Source organism: Symphalangus syndactylus, chromosome 7 (genome assembly GCF_028878055.3).
Source record: "Symphalangus syndactylus isolate Jambi chromosome 7, NHGRI_mSymSyn1-v2.1_pri, whole genome shotgun sequence".
NCBI classification, from domain to species: domain Eukaryota; kingdom Metazoa; phylum Chordata; class Mammalia; order Primates; family Hylobatidae; genus Symphalangus; species Symphalangus syndactylus.
This window is the reverse complement of record NC_072429.2, coordinates 118,717,155-118,736,346: the sequence shown is the minus strand read 5'-3', so window position 1 is coordinate 118,736,346 and position 19,192 is coordinate 118,717,155. Positions and strand designations below refer to the sequence as shown.

General features: G+C 45.3%; 1 protein-coding gene across 2 annotated transcripts in view; it reads right to left on the bottom strand.

Moving 5' to 3' along the window:
• The window catches only part of DEPTOR (DEP domain containing MTOR interacting protein), a 193,812-nt gene that overhangs the window by 96,032 nt on the left and 78,588 nt on the right, over positions 1-19,192 (bottom strand). For both annotated transcript variants that reach the window (XM_055287129.2, XM_055287130.2), the window contains one exon: positions 3,268-3,446. In XM_055287129.2, coding sequence (XP_055143104.1) covers positions 3,268-3,446 — 179 coding nt within the window. The remainder of the gene's footprint in view (positions 1-3,267; positions 3,447-19,192) is intronic.

The window sequence follows — 19,192 nt, the reverse complement described above, 5'->3', positions numbered from 1 at the left end:
TTGGTGCCTTCACCTCCTGATTTGTAAAATGGAGATAATAAAAATACTGGCCCTATAGTATTGTACATCTAAACATTTGTTAAGAAGGGAACTCTCAGGCCAGGCATGGTGGCTCATGCCTGTAATCCCAGCACTTTGGGAGACAGGGGGCAGGCGGATCACTTGAGGTCAGGAGTTTGAGACCCACCTGGCCAACATGGTGAAATCTTGTTTCTACTAAAAATACAAAAATCAGCTGAGTGTGGTGGTGCGCAGCTACTTGGGAGGCTGAGGCAGGAGAATCCCTTGAACCTGGGAAGTGGAGGTGGCAGTGAGCCGAGATCTGCCACTGCATGATCAGAGCAGTAACTGTCTCAAAAAATAATAATAATAATAATGAAAGAAGGTAGCTCTCATATTAATGTTCTTATCACAATACATTTTTTTTAAAAAAGAATATCTACCTCATAGAGTTTATTTATTAATAAGTTAATAAGGGTAAAAGGATTAGCACAGTGCCTGGCACATAGTATAAAATAAATAAATAAATGAAATAGATAGCACATCTTCTACTGTTCTCTAATTCCTTCTATAACCATCTCATAGTCCTGACAATACTATGAACTGTTTAAGGTCAGGGATCACACCAGCACTGTGCTTCCCTGTCCATCTTCCTTTCCTCAGTGAACTTAAACCAGAGCTAGACATGTTAGGCCACCAACAGACAGCTGTGAGTCCAACTGTGGCAGAACTGCACAGGAGAAAGCAGCCTGGAATACAGTGTCACTCACTCTAAGGAATGCCTCTAGATCTATGGCTTCCAAAATATTTGACTTCAATACACAGTAACAAATAATTTTTAGGTTGTTACTCAATATACACCTGCATATGTCCTTATGTTTTATAGTGTATATCTAAATGAAATAAAAGTACCGTAAAACAATACTTACTCCTTTTTTTTTTTTTTTTTTTTTTTTTGAGACGAAGTCTTACTCTGCCACCCAGGCTGGAAGGCAGTGGCACAATCTCGGCTCACTGCAACCTCCACCTCCCAGGTTCAGGCGATTCTCTTGCCTCAGCCTCCTGAGTAGCTGGGACTACAGGCACACACCACCACACCCAGCTAATGTTTTGTATTTTTAGTAGAGATGGGATTTCACCATGTTGGCCAGGCTGGTCTCGAACTCCTGACCTCAGGTGATCCGCCGCTTCAGCCTCCCAAAGTGCTGGGATTACATAAAATCTTAAACTATTACTCTAACTTTCCCTCTACCTTTCTGTGTAAAAACAGACAATAAAGAAATTATCTGACCTACGCTGGTTAACTGTAGGTCATAAGACTCCCATTCCAAGCCAGGCATGGTGGCTCACACTTGTAATCCCAGCACTTTGGAAGGCTGAGGCAGATGGATCACCTGAGGTGAGGAGTGTAAGACCAGCCTGGCCAACATGGTGAAACTCCCTCTCTACTAAAAAATACAAAACTTAGCCAGGTGTTGTGGTGCATGTCTGTAATCCCAGCTACTCGGAAGGCTAAGGCAGGAGCATCACTTGAACCCGGGAGGCAGAGGTTGCAGTGAGCCAAGATCATGCTACTGCACTCCAGCCTGGGTGACAAACAGAGACTTGATCTCAAAAAAAAAAAAAAAAAGACTCCCATTCCAGAAAGGGTCCTGCCTTATACCCAGAAGGAATGAATGCTGCAGAGAGGCCAAAAAGAATCTATACAGACAGGCCTTATTGGGCTGCTCCACTCTGTCTATTAACTTTAGATCATACCCTTTTTGTCCAATCATATTTCTACATAACTGTCCATACTTTGTTGAATGTAAGCATAACAATGGACAATTTTCCCTGTATCTCTGGGTTTTCATTCTGAAGGCTCCCATACATGTTAATAAATTTGTATGCCTTTTCTCCTATTAATCTGCCTCTTAGGCCCGGCACGGTGGTTCATGCCTGTAATCCCAGCTCTTCGGGAGGCCAAGGCGGGTGGATCACTTGAGGCCAGGAGTTAGAGGCCAGCCTGGCCAACATGGCAAATCCCTCCCCTAAAAATACAAAAATTAGTGCGCCTGTAATCCCACTGTAATTCCAGCTACTCAGGAGGCTGAGGCATGAGAATTGCTTGAACCCGGGAGGCGGAGGTTGCAGTGAGCCGAGATGGTGCCTTTGCAGTCTAGCCTGGGTGATGGAAGGAGACTCTGTCTTAAACAAAACAAAACAAATCTGCCTCTTGTCAGTGATTTTCAGCAAACCTTCAGAGGGCAAAGGGGAAAGTGATCTCTTGGTCTTTACATGTGTAACCTATGCACATCCTTTTGTATACTTCAAATCATCTCTAGATTACTTCCTGAGTAGCTGGGATTACAGACGTGCACCACAACACCCAGGTAATTTTTGTATTTTTTAGTAGAGATGGAGTTTCACCATGTTGGCCAGGCTGGTCTTGAACTCCTCACCTCAGGTGATCCACCCACCTCAGCCTCCCAAAGTGCTGGGATGACAAGTGTGAGCCACTGTGTCCCACTTGGAATGGGAGTCTCATGACCTACAGTTAACCAACGTAGGTCAGATACAATGTAAAACACCCGATACAGTGCAAACACTCTGTAAGTAGTTGTTACATTGTACTATTTAGGGAACAATGATGAAAAAATATCTATGTGTGAGTAGTTCAGACGCAACTTTTTTCCAAAGATTTTAAATTCATGGTTGGTTAAATACACAGATGCAGAACCCACAGATACAAAGGGCTGACTAAAACACTTCTTAACCAGTAACTTACATTGCATCATTATGATTTGGCCCTAAACGGAAAGTGATGCTTTTATGAAGGTTCTTTGGCTTAACTCTTCACTGTGGCAGCTTACATCATGGTTCAGGAAATGTTTATTCTCTCTAACAACCAACCTTCTGGGAGGCATCCACTTCCCAACTCTATATTATACTTGACTTCATGACTTGCTTTAGCCAGTTAGATACAAAGTTGTGATGTTATATCACATCCAAGCAGCAGCTTTTGGAGGCGCTATAAGAACCTGCCTGCCCTCTTTAGCATCTACAATAATTTGTTAAAAACAACACATCACAGACAGTGGATATTCCTTTAGTCTGTGTCCCAGAATGGAGAGGCGTGGAGCACAGACCTGAACTTGACCCCCAACTTGGAGACAAGCTGAACATAAGCAGAGGTGCAGCTGACTTACAGATTCATGAGTGAGAAATAAGTACTTGTTGTTGTAAGACACAAGATTTCCTGCAGCAAAAGCTGCCCAATACACTCACCATGCTGGATGATGCCATGCTCCATAAGCCGGTGGCAAAGCTGCTCTGCCTCTTTCCTCGTGGTGGCCTCACCTTCCTGAACCAGCCAGTCCAGGAATTCAGATGCCATGAAGGTGCGTTCATACTTGACCCCTTCCTCCTCCCTGGGCTGCAGGAGTGTGTTTTCAGGGCTCATCAGCCTGGGAAGAAAAAAAGGGAAAAGAAAAATAAACCTACACAAAAGGAAAACAGCTCATTTGGAATCATAGACTTCTGTGAAGTACCACAGCAAAGTTGTCAGACAGACAGATGCAGCTGTCAGGTGCCACCACATATGTAATTTCTTTTTTCTTTTTTCTTTTTTTTTTTTTTTGAGACAGAGTTTCGCTCTTGTTGCCCAGGCTGGAGTGCAATGGTGTGATCTTGGCTCACTGCAACCTCCGCCTCCTGGGTTCAAGCAATTCTTCTGCCTTGACCTCCCAAATAGCTGGGATTACAGGCATGTGTCACCACGCCCTGCTAATTTTGTATTTTTAGTAGCGACAGGTTTTCTCCATGTTGGTCAGGCTGGTCTTGAACTTCCAACCTCAGGTGATCCGCCTGCCTTGGCCTCCCAAAGTGCTGGGATTACAAGCATGAGCCACCACGCCCAGCCCACCACACATGTAATTTCTAATTGCTTCAGAAGAAAACAAGATGCATTTTCTCCTAGTAATTTGAAAAAAAAAAAAAATTGGAAATGCAATCCAAAACTCTACGATTAGCAGACTGCATTCAAGTTAGCAATCTTGAAAAGAAGTTACAATTTCATGTTCTACTCTACCATTCTGAAAAAGCCAGTATTTCTTTCCTAATTGCATTATTTCACTTCTGTGCTAAGAAGACTAGTGCTGTGAACTGAGTGTGTCCTCACTAATTTTTTCTTTTTTTTTTTTTTTTTTTTTGAGATGGGGTTTCACTCTTGTTGCCCTGGCTGCAGTGCAGCGGTGAGATCTTGGCTCACTGCAACCTCCACCTCCCGAGTTCAAGCAATTCTCCTGCCTTGACCTCCAGAGTAGCTGGGATTACAGGCACATGCCACTACACCCAGCTAATTTTTGTGTTTTTAGTAGAGACGGGGTTTCACCATATTGTCCAGGCTGGTCTTGAACTCCTGACCTCGTGATCCGCCCATCTTGGCCTCCCAAAGCGCCAAGATTACCAGCATGAGCCACCGTGCCCAGCCGTCCCTGTTAATTACATATGGTGAATCCCTAGTCTCTAATGTGATGACATTTGCAGGTGGCACATTTGGGAGGCAGGTAGGTTATTAGGCTGGAGCCATCGTGATAGCATTAGTGCCCTTATGAAAAGAGACAAAAGGGAGCTTGCTCTCTTTCTTTCTCTCTGCTCTTGCCATGTGAGGACATAGCCAGAAGACAGCCATCTGCAAACCAAGAAGCAGGATCAAACCAAGAAGCAGCCACCTGCAAACGAAGAAGCAAGTGTCACTGGATCTGCTGGCACCTTGATCTTGGACGTGCCAAACAAATGTTTGTTGTTTAAGCTACTCAGCCTATGGTACATTTTGTTATAGTAGCCTGAACTAAGATGACTACATAAGTGACTCTTTTAAAATCCTCCCATACCCACATAGCTTGCTTCTCACACCTATCTTCCTAGGCATTCCTCAACTCCTCTGGATTCCATTTTCACATCTCCAGAATAGCTCCGAACGGGCCTGTAAGTGTTCTCCTATGCATCCATACATGAAGCAATGTAACACAAATGTCAGTCCTTATTCTGGTAGACATTAATACCAGCATATGGGGCCGAGAATGGTGGCTCACACCTGTAATCCCAGCACCTTGGGAAGCCGAGGCTGGTGGATCACTTGAGGTCAGGAGTTTGAGATTAGCCTGGCCAACATGGCGAAACCCTGTCTCTACTAAAAATACAAAAAAATTAGCCAGACACATTGGCACATGCCTGTAGTACCAGCTAATCAGGAGGCTGAGGCAGGAGATATGCTTGAACCCAGGAGGCAGAGATTGCAGTGAGCCGAGTTTGCACCACTGTACTCCAGCCTGAGTGACGGAGCGAGACTCCCTCTCAGGAAAAAACAAACAAACAAAAAAAAAACAGTAATAGAAGGTACTGACCACTGCCCTTGGCTAGGGGGACATCAACCACATTCTATTGGTTTCCGACCTGCCCTCTGCTCCTACCTCTTACTCAGCTACCCTTGTGTTGGCTTCTCTGCATCTCCCTAGACTTTAAAGGCTGGAATTCCTTGAGATTCAGTCCCTACCTCTTTTCTCATTCCACAGTCTCTCTGGTGAGCTCCTCCATTTCCCTGTCTTCAATTACTATCCACATTCCAAAGATTCCCAAATTTATATTCCCAGACCAGGCCTATACTCCCAATCCTACAGCTTTGCATTCTCATAGATTTCTCAAAGCCACCTCAGAATCAACAAGCCCAAAACTGAGCTCACGTTCTTCCTTCCAAACCTGGTCCTGTGCCAGTCAATGCTTACACTGTCCAGCCAGAAAATGAGGCATTGTCCCTGGCCCCTCTCTCTTCCTCACCCCCTGCCCAGTCATCAACACGAGCTGTGAACTTGAACTCCTAAATCTCTCTCATGTATGTCTAAGCCTTCCCATCTCAGGCATTGCCACTACCTTAGTCTAAAATACCAATACTTTAACCTAGACAACTACAGCGTTTTCTTAATTGACTATACTATGCATCCACTCTTTTTCTCAACCCAACCTTGGACCCCTAAGTCTACACATAGCTATTAAATATCTTTTAAAAATTCAAACCTGATAATGTCCTTCCCCTGTTGAAAATACACTTCAATAGCTTCTCATTGCTTTTAGGATAAAGATCGATATTCTTCACATAGCCTATAAAGTATGCGTGATCCTGCCCTCTTTCAGTTCCTCAAACATACCATGCCCCATCTACCACAGACGTTTGAATTTGCCATCCCCATGGCTAGAATGCTCTCCCTCTCCTCCCCACCACCCCCTCCCATGCCTACTTGACTCCTTGTTTTGCATCTCAGTTATGGTCAGGTCTCAATTAGACCATCTCATTGCTCCCTGTACAGTTTCTGTGATTATCAGATTAAAGATGGGTCGATTATAGGTTCCAAGGTTGAGTCCACGTTTGTCCATAAAACTTTGGGGTTTTTTGTTTTTGTTTTGTTTTGTTTGAGACAGAGTCTTGCTCTGTCACCCAGGCTGGAGTGCAGTGGTGCAATCTCAGCTCACTGCAACCTCCACCTCCCAAGTTCAGGTGATTCTCCTGCCTCAGCCTCCCAAGTAGCTGGAACTACAGGTATGCACCACCATGTCCAGCTACTTTTTTTTTTTTTTTTTTTTGTATTTTTAGTAGAGATGGGTTTTCACCATGTTGGTCATGCTGGTCTCAAACTCCTGACCTCAAGTGATCTGCTGGCCTCGGCCTCTCAAAGTGCTGGGATTACAAGTGTGAGCTACCACACCTGGCCCATAAAACTTCGTTAAATTAAAAAATCGAACCATATAAAATGTCACGGTCATTGTGTCATCTTCCTCCGTAAAATTATTCCTGATGAGTTCCTGTCTTCCATATGAAAGTCTGGCTGTCTCTTTTAAAAACCTTCGTTTCCTTTGAAACTAACAATAATATACAATACAAATTGAACTATTTCATTCTAGAGTAGGAAGAAACCTTGGAGATCATTGTAGTCCAAACCCTCTTTATCCACATGAGAAAAATGTAGTTCCCATTCAAATGAGAAAAATGGAAGGGCAGCTTTCAGTGTGGTGGGAAGGAAACTTGTTCAAGGTCATGCACTCACTCACTGTATACCTATCAATCATTGCATTTGGAGGTAATTAAGCCCTGTACCTTAATGCCATATGATGTTTATTTTCAATGCTTTTAGACTCAGAGCCCAACCATGCTGTAGAAAGAACACTGGACAAGGAATTCAAGGATTTAAGTTTATCCCAGTGAGTCACTTAGTAGCTTTGAGATGTAAGGCAAGCCACTTTTTTTTTTTTGAGACAGAGTTTCGCTCTTGTTGCCCAGGCTGGAGTGCAGTGGCACAATCTCAGCTCACCACAACCTCCGCCTCCCGGGTTCAAGCGATTCTCCTGCCTCAGCCTCCCAAATAGCTGGGATAACAGGCATGCACCACCACACCTGGCTAATTTTGTGTTTTTTGTAGAGACGGGGTTTCTCCATGCTCGTCAGGCTGGTCTCGAACTCCCAACCTCAGGTGATCCACCCGCCTCGGCCTCCCAAAGAGCGGGGATTACAGACGTGAGCCACTGTGCCCAGCCACTTTTCTTTTATTCAGCCTTGTTTTTCTCAAGAGTATAATGGTAGAAAGAACACTGGACTAGGCAATCAAAGATTTAAGTTTATCCCAGTGAGTCACTTAATAGCTTTGAGATGTAAGCAAGCCACTTTTCTTTCTTTCTTTCTTCCTTTTTTTTTTTTTTTTGAGATGGAGTTTCACTCTTGTCACCTAGGCTGGAGTACAGTGGTGCAATCTCGGCTCAATGCAACCTCCGCCTCCCAGATTCAAGCAATTATCCTGCCTTCGCCTCCCACGTAGCTGGGATTACAGGCACATGCCACCAAGCCCGGCTAATTTTTGTATTTTTAGTAGAGACGGGGTTTCATCATGTTGGCCAGGCTGGTCTTAAACTCCTGACCTCAGGTGATCCGCCAGCCTCAGCCTTGCAACGTGCTGGGAGCCACTTTTCTTTTATTCAACCTTGTTTTTCTCAAGAGTATAATGGTATCCTTACCCAGCTGTTCTGAAAATCATATGAGTGTGAATGAAACAACTTTGTAATAAGAAATAATGTACAGTATACATAAAGTGTTATGCTATATAAGTAATCATTGTAGCTACATTGGGGCAAGATGAATTTCTGCCTTCACAGCTATGAACTGATGAAAATGGAGATTCCTTTAAGGTCACGTCTCTCTTCCTAGAAGAATGATTAGAGTTCTATTTGAAATCCATGGAAGGGGCTCAGGATTAGAAATTAGATGCCTGGGACCCAAACACAGCTCTGCTACAAACTAGTCACGTACCTTCTCACTGTCCCCCAAACTCATATTAAATGAGGAAGATAATACCTGTTCCACTTCCTTCACTAAATTGTTGTTATCATCAAAAATCTTGGGGGCAAGTGAAGTTCTAAGTATATGAATGTATACTCTTTTTTTTTTTTTTTTTTTTTTTTTTTTTTTTTTTTTTTTTTGAGAGGGAGTCTCACCCTGTCATCCAGGCTGGAGTGCAGTGGCATGATCTCAGCTCACTGCAACCTCTGCCTCGCAGGTTCAAGCAATTCTCCTGCCTCATCCTCCTGAGTAGCTGGGATTACAGGCGTGTGCCACCATGCCTAATTTTTGTATCTTTAGTAGAAATGAGATTTCACCATGTTGGCTAGGCTGGTCTCAAACTTCTAACCTCGTGATCCACCCGCCTCAGCCTCCCAAAGTGCTGGGATTACAGGTGTGAGCCACTGCGTCTGGCCCATGAATGTATACCCTTATTAAGAGGATAAGAGTATACAAGGTATAAGTATCTAATAGAACTCATTAAAGACCTTCTCATTCAGCATGTAACAGAAGTCACTTAAAAATCTTATTTAGAGGCCAAGCACAGAGGCTCACACCTGTAATCCTAGCATTTTGGGAGGCCAAGGAGGGCAGATTACTTGAGGTCATGAGTTTAAGACCAGCCTGGCCAACACAGTGAAACCCCATCTCTACTAAAAATACAAAAATTGGCTGGGTGTGGTGGTGCATGCCTGTAATCCCAGCTACTGTGGTAGGAGGCTAAGGCAGGAGAATCACTTGAACCTGGGAAGCAGAGGTTGCAGTGAACCGAGATCACACCACTGTACTCCAGCCTGGGCGACAGAGTAAGACTCCATTTCAAAAAAAAAAAAGATCTTATTTAGATCTTTTCCCAAATCAAAACTCTTCTGCACTTTAATCCATGCTTAGAAATAGCCAACAGGCGGCCGGGCACAGTGGCTCATGCCTGTAATCCCAGCACTTTGGGAGGCCGAGGTGGGTGGATCACAAGGTCAGGAAATCGAGACCATCCTGGCTAACACGGTGAAACCCTGTCTCTACTAAAAATACAAAAATTAGCTGGACGTGGTGGTGGGTGCCTGTAGTCCCAGCTGCTGAGAAGGCTGAGGCAGAAGAATGGCATGAACCCAGGAGGCAGAGCTTGCAGTGAGCCGAGATGGCACCACTGCCCTCCAGCCTGGGCGACAGCGCGAGATTCTGTCTCAAAAAAAAAAGAAATAGCCAACAGGCAACAGGCTTCTTTCCCAAAGTTAGTAACAGCTGAGTTGGTATAAGTGATATGAATTTTATTTAATATAATAATGGACAACCCCTTCTTAGAAGGTGGTAAGGACAACTGTCACACATATGTCAATGCAAGTGACAGAAACATAAAAACACTCTCTAGGAAATTGTATGCAAAGATGGACACAGTCGTTCCTCATGTGTCTTCCAGTGTGACTTCATTGCTTCTCCCATCCAGACGCTGAGTCCATTTCAATTTCCCTTGAACTTGGGCTAACTTTGTGACTTGCTCTGACCAACAGGATACAGTGAAAGTGAGGTTCTTCTTCTTCTTCTTTTTTTTTCTTTGAGACAGAGTCTCGATCTGTCACCCAGGCTGGAGTGCGGTGACGCGATCTCGGCTCACTGCAACCTCCGCCTCCCGGGTTCATGCTATTCTTCTGCCTCAGCCTCCTGAGCAGCTGGGATTACAGGTGCATGCCACCACACCTGGCTAATTTTTGTATTTTTAGTAGAGATGGGATTTCACCATGTTGGTCAGGCTGGTCTCGAACTCCTGACCTCAAGTGATTCACCCTCAGCCTCCCAAAGTGCTGGGATTACAGGTGTGAGCCACCATGCCTGGCCACGTTATGCAACTTCTAAGGTGATGAACTTGGCCTAGCTTTGTGACTGGCTTTGACCAACGGGATGCAATGAAAGTGACGTTATGCAACTTCTAAGGTGAGGCTTTAAGAGGCCTTACAACTTCCACCTTTGCCCCTTGGAATGCCCTCCTGAAATCACCAAGAAAGGGGGCAGGTCTAGCTTATTAGAGGGGAAGAAGCTACAGGAGGAGGACCAGGTTGTCCAAGCAACAGCAAGCACCAGCTCTCAGACATGTGAATGAGGGCATCCTGGACCTTCCAGCCCAGCTGACCCTCCAGCAAGTGTATGAATGTGCCCAGATGAAATCAACAGAGGAACCACCATGCAAACCGTGGAATCAGAAGAAATAATACATCATTGTTGTTTTAGACTGCTAAATCTTAGTATGACTTGTTTTGTAGGAATAGATAGCTGGAACACATTCGTATGAATAAGCAGTGGCAAAGATATGTGGAACCACACACACTGAGGCATATTACACAGCTCAGAAAGTCACAACAGAATGACGGATGAACACTGAAGTTCCAGGGAATAAACTGAATAGAATAAAGCCACATGGAATGATGACAAAAATCTAGAAAAGAAATAGAGGCTGGGCAAGGTGGCTCATGTCTGTAATCCCAGCACTTTGGGAGGCCAAGGTGGGTGAATCACTTGAGGTCAGGAATTCGAGACCACCCTGGCCAACATGGTGAAACCCCGTCTCTACTAAAAATACAAAAATTAGCCAGGCATGGTGGCGCATGCCTATAGTTCCAGCTACATGGGAGGCTGAGACAGGAGCATTGCTTGAACCCAGGAGGCAGAGGTTGCAGTGAGCCAAGATCGCACCATTGCACTCCAGCCTGGGTGACAGAGCAAGACTCTGTCTCAAAAAAAAAAGAAAGAAAGAAAAGAAAGAAAGAAAGAAAGAAAGAAAGAAAGAAAGAAAGAAAGAAAGAAAGAGAGAGAGACAGAAAGAAAGAAAGAAAGAAAGAAAGAAAGAAAGAAAGAAAGAAAGAAAGAAAGAGAGAGAGAGACAGAAAGAAAGAAAGAAAGAAAGAAAGAAAGAAAGAAAGAAAGAAAGAAAGAAAGAAAGAAAGAAAGAAAGAAAGGAAGGAAGAGAGAGAAGGACCCCTGTGTGTGCATGCCCAGGCAAGAAACACCACCATTCCTTCATTTCTTTTGACTCTCAAATAAGGTGTCTTGGAGGACAAAATGGAGGAAAAACCAGTGTCCTCAGTTTTCTGGTTTTAGATATCACTTTCTCTAAGAAATCTCCAATTCCTACAAATCTGGACCATGTACCATTTCTAAGGTCCCTCTTGAAGCCCTAGGGGAATTACCTGCTCACTTGATTAGAAGCTTTTTGAGACCAGAGTCCCTGTCTATGTGGTTCACAATTTTTTCCTAGCACAGTAGGTTTTCAAAAAACTGAATGAATAAATTAAACTTAATTATATGCATTTTCCTACTATACATCATTATCCAAGTATATACTAAAAATAACCCCAAGCTGGGTGCAGTTGCTCACTCCCACCTGTAATCCCAGCACTTTGGGAGGCCGAGGCAGGAAGATCCCTCGAGCCCAGGAGTTCAAAGTTGCAGTGAGCTATGATTGTGCCACTGCACTCCAGCCTGGATGACACAGCAAGACCCTGTCTCTGGCCAGGGATGGTGGATCACACTTGTAACCCCAGCACTTTGGGAGGCCAAGGCAGGTAGATCACCTGAGATCAGGAGTTCAAGATCAGCCTGAGCAACAGGGTGAAACCCCATCTCTACTAAAAACACAAAAAAATTAGCTGGGTGTGGTGGTGGGTGCCTATAATCCCAGCTGCTTGGGAGGCTGAGGCAGGAGAATCACTTGAACCCAGGAGGCAGAGGTTACAGTGAGCTGAGATTGTGACATTGCACTCCAGCCTGGGTGACAGAATGAGACTCCATCAAAAAAAAAAAAAAAAAAAAAAAACCCTGTCTCTTAAAAAAAAAAAAAAAAAGGAGACCTGTGTGGAGATAATCAAGAGAGTTTGGCACTACTGATAGTCTCCATTTAAGATACAGACACAGACTCCCAGCCTTTATCCGTTTCTGACCACTCTGTCCCTTCCAGTTCAGTGATTTTCCTCTCAGGGAATGGGGAGGGCCAGTGGATGGGGTTAACTTGTGTCATTTCTTGTAACTAGAAACATGACCTGCCAGCCCTCTAGAGCTCCTACGAAGTATCTGGTGGCCACTGGACAAGTGACTGGTTAGCTGCTTCTGCCAGTGTGAGCTTTAGGACTGAGGCCAGCTGGCATGCCTGCCTGGATTGGATCAACCTGCCATTTACAACATGCTCCACCAGACTTAGCGCTTCCTTATTCCATTTCCCCTTATAATCAACTAATGTCCCCATCCAGGTCCTTATTTTGAAGACCACACCTTTCGTGGGATTTTATTTTAGGATTGATATGTAGTCACAACGTTAAAGCAAGAATTTGACTTACTACTTGTTGTAATTATCTTTTGCTATATGACAAGCTACTCCCAAACTTGGTGGCTTAAAATAACCACGATTTAATTATATGTTAGTATTGTATGCATTGTCTGGGGTTCACCTGGGCAGTTCCTCTATGACTGTAGCTTGGGATCACTCACAATTGCATGCAGATGATGGCCAGAACTGGATAGTTGGCTCTGCAGTGCCCCTCAAAATAGCCTCTCTCCAGTAAGGAAGTCTGGACGTGCTGATGTGGGGCTCAAGAAAGAGGAAGCAGATGCTGCCAGGATGACTTCTTCTCCTTCTCTTCTCCCGCCCCCTCCCCTTCCTTCTTCTTCCAGCTTTACTCAGAGATAATTCACATACCATACAATTAACCTATTTAACATGAACAATTCAGTGGTTTTTAATATATACCTTATGCTTTATATAAAAATTATGTTGGCAGGGCGCAGTGGCTCACACCTGTAATCCCAGCACTTTGGGAGGCCAAGGTTGGTGGATCACCTGAGGTCGAGAGTTCGAGACCAACCTGACCACCATGGAGAAACCCCGTCTCTACCCAAAATACAAAATTAGCTGGGCATGGTGGCACATGCCTGTAATCCCAGCTACTTGGGAGGCTGAGGCAGGAGAATCGCTTGAACTTGGGAGGCAGAGGTTGTGGTGAGCCGAGATCACACCATTGCACTCCAGCCTGGACAACAACAGTGAAACTTTGACTCAAAAAAAAAGAAAGGAAAAAAATTATGTCAAAATGGATTATGGAACTAAACAAAAGAGCTAAAATTATAAAATTCCTATGTTTGAAAGAAAACATAAGTAGCAAGTTTCCATAGGCTTGGGTTAGGCATGGTTTCTTAGATAGGATGCCAAAAGCACAAGCAACATAACAGAGAAATAGACAAATTGGATTATTTCAAAATTTAAAACTTTTGTGCTAGAAACAATACCATCAAGAACAGAATGGGAGAAAATATTTGCAAAATCTATGTCTAATAACAGATTTGCATCCAGAACATAATAACTCTTAAAATTCAATCGTAGAGGCCGGGTGCAGTGGCTCATGCCTGTAATCCCAGCACTTTGGGAGGCCAAGGTGGTTAGATCACCTGATGTTGGGAGTTCAAGACCATCCTGGCAAACATGGCAAATCCCTGTCTCTACTAAAAATACAAAACTAGCCAAGTGTGGTGGCAGGCACCTGTAATCCCAGCTACTCAAGAGGCTGAGGCAGGAGAATCACTTGAACCCAGGAGACGGAGGTTGCAGTGAGCCAAGATTGTGCCACTGCACTCCAGTCTGGGCAAAAGAGCAAGACTGTCTCAAAACACACATACACACACAGACACACACACACACACCAATATTTGCCCGCTGCAAGCACTCACCAGGTTTTGCTTGTGCATGTGAGCTGATTTCCACCTTTCCTGGATCTATATCTGACTCAGATTTCCCAGACGCATATTAACCTAGAGGGAAGGCAGCACTACAATAGGAGGAACTACTACATTTAGGGGCCAGTACAAGAATAGAAATAAGCTGATAGCGATCTCCTTGTACGTTGGGGAAAAAATTCAAAAGAGCTGAGGAGGCCCTGTGTAACCTGGGAATAGATGTGAATGATGTACAGGAGCAAAAGCCAGGGAGGGAGACGAAATGGCCGGTGGGGCTTAGGTCAAAAAGATGCTTCAGAATTTAGGCCGGGTGCGGTGGCTCAAGCCTGTAATCCCAGCACTTTGGGAGGCCGAGGCGGGCGGATCACGAGGTCAGGAGATCGAGACCATCCTGGACAACACGGTGAAACCCCGTCTCTACTAAAAATACAAAAAATTAGCTGGGCGTGTTGGCGGGCGCCTATAGTCCCAGCCACTCGGGAGGCTGAGGCAGGAGAATGCCGTGAACACCGGAGGCGGAGCTTGCAGTGAACCGAGATCGCACCACTGCACTCCAGCCTGGGGGACAGAGAAGGACCCCGTCTCAAAAAAAAAAAACAAAAAAAACAAAGATGCTTCAGAATTTAGAAAGAGAGCTTTAAAAAACAAGTCATGTGTTAATATGATCAATTATTCCTTCCTTCCTTCCTTCCTTCCCTCCCTCCCTCCTTCCTTCCTTCGTCCTTGCTTTCTTCTTCTTTCTTTTCTTCCCTCTGTGGCCCAGGCTGGAGTACACTCGGCTCGCTGCAGGCTCCCGTGATTCCCCTGCCCTGGCCTGCGGGCTGCCTGGGATTGCCGTCCCGCGCCACCACCCCTCCCTGCTTTTTCTCCTTTGGCTGGAGGCACGGTTTCGCCATGTCGGCCAGGCTGGTCTCCAGCTCCTGACCTCGAATGCTCTGCCCGCCTCGGCCTTCCGAGGTGCTGGGACTGCAGATGGAGGCTCGCTCACTCGGTGCTCGGTGTTGCCCGGGCTGGAGTGCGGTGGCGTGGTCCTGGCTCGCTGCAGCCTCCGCCTCCCAGCCGCCTGCCTTGCCCTCCCAGGGTGCTGGGATTGCAGCCTCTGCCCGGGGGCCGCCCCGTCTGGGAGGTGGGGAGCGTCTCTGCCCGGCCGCCCATCGTTTGGGTTATGAAGAGCTCCTCTGCCCGGCCGCCCCGTCTGGGAAGTGAGGAGCGCCTCTGCCCGGCCGCCCCGTCTGGGAAGTGAGGAGCGCCTCTGCCCGGCCGCCCCGTCTGGGATGTGAGGAGCGCCTCTGCCCGGCCGCCGGGTCTGGGATGTGGGGAGCGCCTGTGCCTGGCCGCCTCGTCTGGGAGGTCTACCACAGAGGCCAGAAGCAATGTGGGGGCTGGACGTGGTGGCTCATGCCTGTAGTCCCAATACTCTGGGAGGCCGAGGCGGGTTGATCACTTGAGGCTAGGAGTTCGAGACCAGCCTGGCCAACATGGCGAAACATATGAAAAATACAACTGACAAACCAACCAACCAACCAAGTGACAACAAAACAGGTCTACCCTGTTTTGTACTCTAATTTTTTCTATTTTCCTCCCCTTCTGATCCTTTATCCCACTTTCTTTTTCTTCCTCTTCCTTCTCCTTCTTTGTCAAATAGAGGATTGAGTTATTATCATTGATCCATACAAAGTCCCTGTCTCATTTATTTTCTTTAATTCCCACTCCCCATTTCTATTCCCCGTCTTCCCATGGGCAACCTTCCTAATATGTTTCATATGCATCTTTTTGGTTGTATGTACTTTTAGAAAATGTTTATTGTTTTGTGTGCAAAAAAAAATTAAAAATAAATAAATTAATTAATATGATCAATTATTTTTAAAAGCAAAACAGACTGGGCATGGTGGCTCACACCTTAATCCCAGCAGTTTGGGAGGCCATGGTGGGAGGATCACTTGAGCCCAGGAATTCAAGACCAACCTGGGCAATATGGCAAAACCCCATCTCAACAAAAAATACCAAAAGATTAGTTGAGTGTAGTGGCACATGCCAGTAGTCTTAGCTACTCGGGAGGCTGAGGTGGGAGGATCACTCGAGCACCAGAGTTTGAGGCTGCAGTGAGCTGTGATTGCACCACTGCGCTCCAGTCTGGACGACAGAGTGAGACCCTGTCTCCAAAAAAAAAAAAAAGTTAATAATTCATTCACCCAAATATTAAAACCGTTACCTCGGCCAGGCGTGGTGGCTCATGCCTGTAATTGTAGCACTTTGGGAAGCCGAGGTGGGTGGATCATTTGAGATCAGGAGTTTGAGACCAGCCTGGCCAACATGGTGAAACTCCATCTCTACTAAAAATACAAAAGTTAGTCAGGTGGTAGTGGAGCACACCTGTAATCCCAGCTACTTGGGAGTCTGAGGCAGGAGAATCACTGAAACCCAGGAGGCGGAGGTTGAGGTGAGCCAGGATGGCACCACTGCACTCCAGTCTAGGTGACAGAGTGAGACCTTTGTCAAAAGAAAACAAACAAACAACAACAACAACAAAAAAAAACTGTTACTTCTGGGGTAAGTCATGAATGAGTTTTCTTTTCTTCTTAATAAAGTTCTTCTGGCCAGGTGCAGTGGCTCACACCTGTAATCCCAGCACTTTGAGAGGCCCAGGCAGGTGGATCACCTGAAGTCGGGAGTTCAAGAACAGCCTGATCAACATGGATAAACCTCATCTCTACAAAAAATACAAAATTAGCCGGGCATGGTAGCGCATGCCTGTAATCCCAGCTACTTGGGAGGCTGAGCCGGGAGAACTGCTTGAACCTGGGAGGTGGAGGTTGCGGTGAGCCGAGATCGCACCATTGCACTCCAGCCTGGGCAACAAGAGTAAAACTCTGTCTCAAAAAAAAAAAAAAAAAAAGAAGCTAGCTATCTGACCTATCTTGTTTGACTGTGGGTCATAAGATTCCCATTCCAGAGAGGGTCTTATCCCACACTCAGAAGAAATGCATGCTCAGAGAGACCAAGAAGAATCTAGATAGATGGGCTTTACTGGGTTTCCCCACTGAGTCTATTAACTGTAGATCATACCCTTTTTGTCCAGTCATATTTCTTTCTTTTTTTTTTTTTTTTTGAGACAGAGTCTTGCTCTGTCACCCAGGCTGGAGTACAGTGGCACGATCTTGGCTTACTGCAACCTCCACCTCCTGGGTTCAAGTGATTAAGTGATTCTTGTGCCTCAGCTTCCCAACTAGCTAGGATTATAGGCGTGTGCCACCATGCCCCACTAAGTTTTGTATTTTCAGTAAAGACGGGGTTTCACCATGTTGGCCAGGCTGGTCTCAAACTCCTGACCTCAAGTGATCCGCCTGCCTTGGCCTCCCAAAGTGCTGGGATTACAGGCGTGAGCCACCACGCCCGGCCTCCAGTCATATTTCTACACAATTGTCCATAATTTCTTGAACCTGAGCATAAAAATGGACAATTTCCCCTGTATCTTTGGGTCTTCATTTTAAAGGCTCCTATGTCACATAAAACTATGAATAAATGTATATGCCTTTTCTCCCTTGGCCCCAACAGCAAGAAAGGGAAGTTTTCCCTTGGCCTTGACAGCAAGAAAGTATTAATTAGGGAGAAATGCTCACATGAGCATTGATATTTTTAAGTACTATGCTATTGTCTATAGAACACTTGTTTCATAGCTAAATTGATGCAATTTTCATAATAATTTGGTTTGGAACTAATAAACAGCTGCTCAGTTAATATTTATGAGTAAAAATACTGCATACTGGAAAAGGTGAGGAACAGGGGAAGAAACAGCACTTTATAGTCTGGCAATGAGGATCTTCTACCCTCCTTCACCAGCCTTCGTATCAGACACCGAATAGAACATACTCAGTCTCACCTTGGTTCCTTACTCATGGTGTTCCCTCGCTTCTTCCCGTTTTCCCTTCCCTGAAGAAATTGAAACTACACATCCTTTGAAGGGACATGGATGAAGCTGGAAGCCATCATCCTCAGCAAACTAACACAGGAACAGAAAACCAAACCCACATGTCCTCACTCATCAGTGGGAACTGAACAATGAGAACATATGGACATGGCCCGGGGGTGGGGGGGGAACGGAACAACACCCACTGGGGCCAGTAGGGGCGGGAGGGTGCAGGGCTTAATACGTAGGTGTCAGCAAACCACCATGGCACACTATTACCTATGTAACAAACCTGCACGTTCTGCACATGTATCTCAGAACTTTAGGGGCTCCTTGTACAGTGATACAGGTTGTTCACTGTACAAGGGAACCTAGGTTCAGGGGCTGAAATCCAACTCCAGGCCTTCATGACCAGTCCTGTGTCCTATGTGGAGGTGAGGGGCTGCACCAGCCTGATGGAAAGAGCAGAAGGGGCCTAGCTGTCATTCATAGAGAGTGTCAATGGAGACAGTGGGACTATTTTAAATGGACAGATTAAGCCCTAAGGTCTCTGTGAACGTAACCCAACTAAGGAGCAATCCATACAGTCTTGCCCTCTCCTTGAATTTCCTCTCTCTTTTTTTTTAAAGAAATTATTTGACTTCCTCTTTTTTTTTTTTTGAGACAGAGTTCCACTCTGTCACCTAGGCTGGAGTGCAGTGTTGTGGATCTCAGCTCACTGCAACCTCTACCTCCTGGGTTCAAGCAATTCTCTTGCCTCGGTCTCCCCAGTAGCTGGGATTACAGGTGTGCGCCTCCATGCCCAGCTAATTTTTGTATTTTTAGTAGACAGGGTTTTGCCATGTTGCCCAGGCTTGTCTCGAACTCCTGACTCAGGTAATCCACCCATCTCAGCCTCTCAAAGTGCTGGGATTACAGGCATGAGCCACCACAGTCGGCCTGAATTTCCTCTCAATTTTTATGTACTATTTTTATCCCTCCAGTGAAACTAGAACTTTCTGAAGAACAGGCACCATGTCTTAAATGTTTTTATTTCTTAGAAAACTGAGCCCAGGGAGGAGGTATACATCAGGCGCTCAACAAATATCTTCTAATCGACTGACTAAAAACTAAGTGAATACCATAAGCAACAGTAATGGAGGGTGTTACTTGTTTTTGGTAATAAAATCCCTTCCTCTTTGCTTGCTATTTCAAATTAGCTGAAAGAAAGA